An 8,467-nucleotide genomic window follows, 5' to 3' on the forward strand; every position below is an offset into this window, starting at 1 on the left:
ACCCCTGCCTTAAATACCCTTGCTTATAGGCCATCAGGGAGTTTGAGCCTTAGCTGCCCATTCTCCTCACCTGGCGTGCTCTATAAAAACACCTTGCTTTCTCTGGCTGCAAATCTCACTGTTGACATTAGGCTTTGCAAACACTGGGCAAGTGGACCCAGATTGGGTTTGACAACAACTTCAAAGAAGGCTGACCCCGTGGGGTGTGGAGTGTGGGAGCTGAGTGCTGTCTTAGCTGCTCGGAACCGCCTTCCCTCCCAGAGGCTCCTTCATCTGTCCAGCCTCTGAAGGGCTACTGAAGGCAGAGTCCAGGTATAACCGAAGTCTATTTAACACCCAGCACTCCTCAAAAGAGCTCATAGTGCTAGCTGGAGTTTCATGAAGGCCCAGATGATTAGGTGTCCCTCGGACCACCTAAGAAGTCAAGTGGCCAGGAAGAGAAATCTTGGTACCAAGCTGAGCACCTCCCACCCACCACAGTTCTCTAGAGCCTCGGCGCACCACCCAGAGAATTAGCCCAACTGCCTGGGTGTGCTCAGGGAAGAGCTAAGGCAGGGTGCCAGAGCTCAGCAAACTGGGCATGAGGCCTGTGGCCAGAGCCCCACCCACAGCCCCCTGTCCTTCTAGGGAGGCGAGCATGCTGCTTCTCCTCACAGGTCATAGCTCCCCAGGAAAAAGGAACACTCCCCAGCCACCAGTTCTAAAACCAAATCTTTATTCTCTAGTTTGAAAAGGGGGGTAAATGTTTTTTATTCTCTAGTTTGAAAAGGCGGGTAGGTAAATGGTTGTTCTGTTTAGTTCCAGAGAACAGAACAAGGCCCAATAGGTAGAAATTATAGGAAAGCGAAATTCATTCATTATCAGGAAGGATTTCTAACAATTAGAATGTCTAACAATTAGAATCATCCAGGGCCTTAGGAGGTGGGGAGGTCCCTGTGACCTAAGTGCTCAGGCAGAGCCCAGGTGTCCATATGCTAGAAATGGTGAAAAGGAAATTCATCGGTAACTTCCCTTCAGCTGGCCCTCCACCACCAATGGGGCAGTCCTTTCCACAACATGCTGAGCTCTGGAAGGAGTGGAGGGGCTGGGGTGTGCAGACACGAGCCTGAGCCTGGACACAGCGCCACAGACAGCCAGGGGAGGCTCTCAGCGCTGGGAGGGGTGACAGATATAGCAAGACAGACCAAGGAGGAAATGCCTTGGGGGTTTGCTCTTTGGGAAGGAAGAGGATGGAAGTGCTAACAGCAGATGGTTCTCTCCAAGTCTGAGTGCCTACACAGCGGGCAGGAGGGAGGGGATGGGAGAGGTAAGAGTGGCTCGGCTTCACTTCTTGCTGCTGGCAAAGGCCCAAGTGCTGTCTAACAAGGCCAGCAGGTTCTCCAAGCGGTATGTAGCCCAGAGCATTCATATACAGGACTGTACCACGCCTACTTCCAAAAATGATCTGAAGTAACTTACAGTAAAAGACAGGGAAATTAAGGCGTTAACACCAGAGGATGGAGGGTCTTCCTTTCCACTGGGGGCTCCTCTAGCCAGAGGGCTCTAAGGGGCAGATGCTATTGCTACTTTTCCAGGGCACTGGGCAGTCAGGAAGGAACCTTAGCGCACACACACACCAGATGGAGGCCGGCATCCCTGAACTTGGAAGTGGGTTCCCTGGCTACCAGGATTGACCTCTCTGGCTAACAGGGCCCACCCAGCTCACTCCTCGCCTCTTCTATCCCCTCTGGGATTCCCATTGTACCCTAACCCAGCACGAGGCAGGCATCCCCAGCCCACTGTGACTCCCTCCACGAGGAACCCCAGGCCTCTCTCAGCCTTCCCGGCCCCGCCCACCGTCTCAGACATCGTGCTTCTTCTGGTGGGCCAGGAGCCTTTCCTCATCGTCGAAGGTCTGGCCACAGATGGCACAGCAGAAGGCGCCGTCCCGGATGTGGCTTTTGCGGTGGGTGATGAGGTTGGACTTCTGGCTGAAGCTGCGGTCGCAGTCGGGGCAGGCGTAGGGCCGCTCGCCCGTGTGGATTCGCCGGTGCGACACCAGGTTGGACTTCTGGCTGAAGGCTTTGCCACAGTCGGGGCAGACATAAGGCTTCTCGCCGGTGTGGATGCGCCGGTGCGCCGCCAGGTAGGGCTTGTGGCGGAAGGCCTTGCCGCAGTCGGGGCACACGAAGGGCCGGTCGGGGGCGTGGTCGCGCCGGTGCGCCGCCAGGTGGCTGCCCTGGGAGAAGCGGCGGCCGCACTCCTCGCAGGCGAAGGGCCGCTCGCCCGAGTGCACGCGCGAGTGCGCCACCAGGTGCGTCTTCTTGCCGAAGTTCTTCCCGCACTCGGCGCAGGCGAAGGGCCGCTCCCCGGTGTGCTGCCGCTGGTGGGCCCGCAGGAAGCGCTCCAGCCGGAAGCTCCTGCCGCAGTCGTCACAGCTGTAGAGGGACGGGGCCGCCTCCGCCCGGTCCTGCGCGGGCTCTGGCGGGGCCGCCGGCGGCGCCTCCTGGGCGGGTTTCAGCGGCGCCACCGGGGTGGACTCGGCTGCGCACTCCTGGGGGCCGGCTGGCCGCTGGGGACTCCCCGGGCCGGGGGCGGCCTGGGCCGACACCTCGGATCGCTTGTGAATCTTGCTGTGAGACAGCAGGTTGGGTTTGTGCCGGAAGCGGCGGCCGCACTCCTTGCACGGGTAGGGCTTCTCGCCGGTGTGGATGCGGCGGTGCGAAGTCAGGTAGGGCTTATTGGTGAAGCGCTTCCCGCACTCAGGGCACTGGTGGGGCCGCTCGCCTGTGTGCACGCGGCGGTGGGCGATCAAGTTGGGCTTGTGCCGGAAGCGCTTGCCACAGCAGGCACACTGGAAGGGGCGGTCGACAGCATCTCCACCGGGTCGGGGGGCGGTCACCGCGGGGCGGCCCCTGGGCCGGGGCCCCAGAGCCTTGGCTGCAGCCTCCTCCAGCGCCTCGGCTACGTGCACCCGCTTGTGGGCAACTAGCTGGTCCCACTGGGCGAAGCTCCGGCCACAGTTGCCACATATGAAGGGCCGGGCCTCCGGGGCGGGAGGGTGGCACCGCCGCAGATGAGCTCGAAGCTGCTTTCGTCGCCAGAAGCGTCTCTCGCATTTGGGACAAGCGATGGGCCGCTTTGCAGCCGAATGGGCCTGCAGATGCAGAACCAGGGCCACCCAGCCTCGGAAGCTCTGCCCACAGAGATGGCAGGCGAAGCCCAGGTCTGGGGTGGCAGCAGCATGGACCTGGCGGTGCAGTGCTAAGAAGGGGGCATGGCGGAAGCGACGGCCACACTCAGGGCAGGGCAAGGGCAGCCGGGCCTGGCACCGGCGGGCGTGAAGCCATAGAGCCACCCAGCCAGGAAAGTGCCTTCGACAGTGGGCACAGCGATGGGCCCTGCCCAGGGCTTGGGCACCAGACTGGGCCACTGATATGCCTTGTTGCCTCAGCCTGCGGGGCTCCTTCTCCAGGGTCTGGGGTGACTCCTGGGAGGAGCCAGAAAGGAGTCGGGGCTGGGCCACGCCCATGGCCAGGGGGCCCCTGCAACGACGTTCCAGCATCGGTTCTTCCTCGGCTGAGGGCGGAAAAGCACAGTCACTCCAGAGACCAACTCACCCTGCCCGGTTCCTGCCCCATTCCTCCCCTCCCAACCTCAGCCCTAGACAGGAGCTGCCATCTGTGAATCCCTAGAGCCCTGGGCATGGAGCTACACTACTCTCCTACTTCTTTGTGTGATAGGTATTATTTCAATCTTGGGTTTTTAGATAACATTTCAAGGATATTTGTCTTATGTCTTTATTGCCCTGGAAACTTCCAGAAGGGAGAGACTCTGAGACTAGACTCCCCCTCATGGCAGCTACCCCAATCTCGGACAGAAAGTAAATGCTCCAGTGCTGAATGCACACACATTCCTGCCACAGGACTCACCAGAAAAACGTTGCCACTGCTCCCTACAGTGCCTTATGCTTTTCCAAGTGCGTTCCTGCTGTCCTCTCCCTGTGTCTGCTATTTCCTATGCCACACTGAGCTGCACAGCAACTCTGTGAAGCTGGACAAGCAGACACTGAGCTCCCTGTTTCACAGATGAAGCAACTGTGAGGCATCAAAAGATGACAAGACCTGCCCAAGGTGACACAGTAAGCCAGCAGCAGAACCAAGACTAGGGAACAGGTCTCTAACTCCAGGCCAGTGTTCTTTCCTCTAAAACACCTGGGTATGCAAAGAGCTCAGGGAAAAAAAAAAAAAAAGTTTCTAGAGCCTTTCATTCACAGCCCCACAGGTGAGGCACTTTAGCGTCTCTATCTGCAGTCTCAGTGGGAGCCTGGAGGACAAGTAAGAACAGTCCTTCTCCGGGAACAGGAGGGGGGCCCTGGGTGCTACTCCCAGCAGTCTAATGCCAGACCACTGCCTGTCCAGACTGTGCCCACACTCTGCCCGCCTGCCCTCTTCAACCCACACAAATTAGGACACTGCAGGAAGGAATGCTCTCCCTAAATCCAAGGAACACCCACAGCCTGCTGCCCTCAGGGCCTGATCGCTGCTTCTGCCTCCCTTGGGGTGCTAGAGATTACTGGGGCAAGAGAACGGGAGGGAAGAAGAGATTGTAATCTCAGTCCCCTGCCTGGTCCTGCCCCATGTTCACCTCTTCCACAGCTCAGGGGAGCCCAGATTCCTGCACAGAAGCCTCCTCCGCAGAAAGCAGGCTGTGGCGGCTGTTAGGCTCCTAAGGGCCCTTCTGTGCCTGCTCACCAGCTTCAGACACATCCTTCTAAATTCCCTAGAGCCCACTCTCTTCTCAGGGAACACAGAGGTCACTCATCCCCAGTGGCAGACGGTGCATAGGGAAGACCCTCCCCCCAGGATATGAGAAAGGGCCCTTTCCTTCCGCCGAATGGGGATGCCTGTGCACCCCAGTTGTGCAGTGGTTTGCGAGCACAGCAAAGGCCAGACTCTACCCTGGAGACTGCAGAGCTGGGGATCAGGCTTTCTCCAGCTCCTCCTGGGGATGTTCCTGGGGATACTTCGGCGGCTGCAGCGCCTGCTTCGGCCCACACTCCGGTAGCCCCCAGGTGTCAGAGAAAACTGCAGCAATAAAGACACCCCTACCCCCATGGCAGAGCTCAGACCTCTGACTGCAGAGAGGCCAGCCTTACCTGTGGGGAGGGGAGAGAAAACAGGAGTGAGGCTCTGAGCTCCTCTAGGGCAGGAAGCTTTGTGTCCTCACCAGCCACAATCCCTCCCCCCACAAAGCCACACGCTCCAGCGTAAGCCCCACACCCTGCCTGGCAGAGTGACCTTAATGGACATTGGATTAATAAATGAACGTGCCCCTTCAACAAGGAAGGACACTGCTGTCTTTGGGGATCACTTCCTTCCCTGGTAAGGTCACAGAACGAATTCTCCGTTCTGTGGCCAGGGTCTGGGCTTTCCCTGACGGCTAAAGGCCGGCCTATGGCAGGAACTCTGGAATCCCTGCTGGCTCCCCTTCCCCCACCCTCCTCCCGACAGGAATTCCAGGCCTATTTCCCATGGGGCTGCGCAGGGCCAGCTGGTGTGACCAGGACTGGGTCAGAACCCCCTTCCGCATCGTGGCTGGCCGCGGGTAGCAGAAGCCCCACACTGCCCTTTTGTACTGGTGCGTGTCCTCCGTCCACGCTCCCGGGCACGCGGGTACCGCTCCTGCGAGCGAGCCATTTCGGGTCCCACGCACCGCGCAGCTCGCAGATCCTGTGCGCAGGTGCGCTCCCCCACCCCCGCAGATCCAGCAGCGTCCCCCCACCCCACCGCGCACTCACACACGGTCGCGCACACTCACGGTCACGCGCCCCGCAGTGAAGCGGCCCCCCGCGGGCCCGCGGGGACCCCCGCGCCCCTACCCGGGCCGTACCTCTGCTGCGGGCTGTGCAGGGGCGCGGCGCCCGTCCATGGAGCCCGAAGGCCGGCTTCCGCGGCCCGCTCCCGCTCCTCGCCCCGCCGCGGCGACAGCGGCAGGTTCGAGTTCACAACTGCCAGGCCCGTCCCCAACCTCCCCCCGCCGGGTTCCCAGCGCCACGTGACTACAGGAGCTGCGGAGGGTCAGTCGCCGACTCCCGCGGCCGCGGCCTGGTGGCGGGGCGGGGCGGGGCGGCCAGGGCCCGGTTGCGGGCCCCCCTCCAGAGCGGGCCGGGTCACCTTCGCAGCTGCAGCGCCTGGGCGGCCGGCCTCAGAGGGCCCTACTCAGTTGCCATGGCAACCACCAGCGCGGGTCTCTGGGGACTGGCCAGAGCTCAAGTTTCCCGACCCTTTGTCCCTGCGGAGGATGCGCGTCCCAGGGCGACCGCGTGGCTGGCCTCTGGTCACCGGGGCTGGTCGGTAGTCGTTGGCTTATGAGAGGCTCGGAGCCCGTCGGGAGACTTCAAAGAGGGCGCCAGCAGCTCCCGGAGCGTCGTGCCCGGGGCCTTTCCCAGGCCGCTCACCCGGGCCGCAGTGAGGACGCTCTCGGGCGCTGCAGGTCCGGGACGGCGGCGGCGCTCCTGGAAGTCCCTGGCTTCCGATTTATTCCAAAGTGGAGCACGAAAAGGCCCGATCCTGCGAACTTTGAAAAGGCCTCTGTTCCCTCTTTTCCAGAAATTAAGAAAGAGCAGAAGTTGCCGGACTTCCTCTGGCTACGGGCCAGGCGGAGCCACGTCCGAGGTGGCCGTTGGCGCACGTGGGGCATTTGCTTGGAAACGCGCAGCAGCCTGTGTGGCGTCTGTGTGGCAGGTGCGAGCCCGTGCCCGTGACTCACCCACTAGCAGGTGGCCCTGGCTTTCCAAACTATACACTTCCTGGGGTTTCCAGAGTAGTACAATTTCATGTACTTTCATGCTTTTCAACACAGGCAATTTTTGAATTGCCGTAAAACACTTTTTAAAATCTGTTGCATAAATGGGATATGGGGAAAATAAAACTCAGTTTTACCTCCTAGAGTCAATTACAGTTAATATATTAGTATGTTGCCTGCGGTATTTCTCTCTGCATATCCATCGCATGGCTGGCATAATTGGGATAATGCCTTGCAAAATTGTATTCTGCCTTCTTCACTTAACACGGTCTTGTGAATTTTCTTCTATTTTATTAGATATTCTTTTATAAAATGATTCTTTGTGGCTATATAAAAGTAGACTGTTTATAAATATTCTATGTGTGCCCTTATAGGTTCATCTTTCATTGCACATGCCTGCTTTAAAAATTCTGGAAGTGGGAAGCTGATATGTCAAAGGCAAAGCATATTTTTTAAAGGTTTTCTCAATTATCTTCCAGGAAAACTTATTAGTTTTCCATTTTTTAAATGGCATTTAAAAAAAAAAAACAGTCTGTGATGTCAAGTATATGAAAAATGACCATTTCCATGTACTTGACACCAGACTGTTTTTTTAAAAAATATAGTTCACAATGGTTATTTCTCATCTTCTGTACTTTGTTAGAGTATTAGTTCACTGGATTGTTTTTTCACATGGTTATTTTTTGCTAGTTTTATTTTCTCTTCTGTTAATTTGTTTATGTCCATTTGCCCACTTTTCTGTTTGCCCATTTTAAAAGTTAGGGAGTTGGTTTTATTGTTTGGGGGGCACTCATCAAGTACAGGTATGAAAGACTTGTCATGTTTGTTGCAGACGTGTTTACTCCATTTGTACTTTAACTTGTTAACTCTTTTGTTTTGTTTTGTTTTGTTTTTTGAGATAGAGTCTTACTCCGTTGCCCAAGCTGGAGTGCAGTAGCACAATCATGGCTCACGGAAGCCTGGACTTCCTGAGCTTGAGCAATCCTCCCCACCTCAGCCTCCGAGTGACTGGGACTACCAGGTCACACCACCACATCCAGCTAATTCTTTTATTTTTTTCTTTCGGAGAAATGGTGTCTCACTGTGTTGCCCAGGCTGGTCTCAAATTCCTGGGCTCCACTGATCCTCCCGCCTCAGCCTCCCAAAGTGTTGAGATTGCAGATGTGAGCCACTGCGTCCAGACTACCTTTTCAGTTGTAGGTGTGAGATAGTTTTGTTTTAGCATATGGGCTGCCGAAGCGAGCATGAGAATGTTTTGTTTTAATGTGCCAAAACTGACCAGTCTTCCTTTACAGTTTCTGCCTGTAGAGTCACGTTTAGAGAGGCCACCCCCAACCTAAAACTACATTTAATCTTTGTAGTTTTGTCACAGGAAATAAATTTTGGTAGCTGGTAGTGTAAGTACTTCCCCTACACACAGACTCTGGGTTTTTTTGTTCATCTCTTAACTTCTTAGCTAGAATCACTTCATTTATTCTTCCAAATGGATGTGGAACAGCTGTCCCTCTCAGAGGCCTGCAGGAAGTGGGGAGGGGGCAAGCATGGAAATAAAGGAAAATCTTGAATTCCCTCAAGGGAAATTCCAGGCACCCAGCTAGCAGCATAATAAACAAGAAGGTAACCATAGCTTAAAACAAGGAAGTTAGTGTCACAAAATGTTTGGTTCCCTATAAAAACTAAA

The 8,467-nt window shown here is 56.5% G+C and overlaps 1 protein-coding gene across 3 annotated transcripts; it reads right to left on the minus strand.

Annotated features, from left to right (window-relative positions):
- Positions 1–1,730: 1,730 nt before the first annotated feature.
- Positions 1,731–7,056, minus strand: REPIN1 (replication initiator 1). Of its 3 annotated transcripts, none has more exons than XM_037735724.1 (3): positions 5,872–7,056; positions 4,940–5,066; positions 1,731–3,558 (listed from the first exon to the last, which is right to left on the minus strand). In XM_037735724.1, exons 1-3 carry the CDS (start codon positions 5,908–5,910, stop codon positions 1,841–1,843), a joined length of 1,884 nt encoding a protein of 627 aa, XP_037591652.1. In that variant the 5' UTR covers positions 5,911–7,056; the 3' UTR covers positions 1,731–1,840. The 3 variants fall into 3 exon arrangements, with proteins under 3 accessions (XP_037591652.1, XP_017376259.1, XP_017376262.1); XM_017520770.2 differs by having other exon boundaries at positions 4,940–5,137; positions 5,872–7,052; XM_017520773.2 differs by lacking the exon at positions 4,940–5,066.
- Between the last annotated feature and the right edge of the window lie 1,411 nt (positions 7,057–8,467).

This window comes from Cebus imitator, unplaced genomic scaffold, assembly GCF_001604975.1.
Source record: "Cebus imitator isolate Cc_AM_T3 unplaced genomic scaffold, Cebus_imitator-1.0 Scaffold20, whole genome shotgun sequence".
Lineage (NCBI taxonomy): Eukaryota > Metazoa > Chordata > Mammalia > Primates > Cebidae > Cebus > Cebus imitator.

What these genes read in the sequence shown, in the direction of transcription:
- REPIN1 (XM_037735724.1), bottom strand. Translation starts at nt 5,910, where the DNA reads ATGGACGGGCGCCGCGCCCCTGCACAGCCCGCAGCAGAG. An exon ending in CTGCACAGCCCGCAGCAGAG is followed by an intron (nt 5,067 to 5,871) that starts GTACGGCCCGGG and finishes TTATTGCTGCAG; the next exon opens with TTTTCTCTGACACCTGGGGG. An exon ending in CCAGCTCTGCAGTCTCCAGG is followed by an intron (nt 3,559 to 4,939) that starts GTAGAGTCTGGC and finishes TTCCGCCCTCAG; the next exon opens with CCGAGGAAGAACCGATGCTG.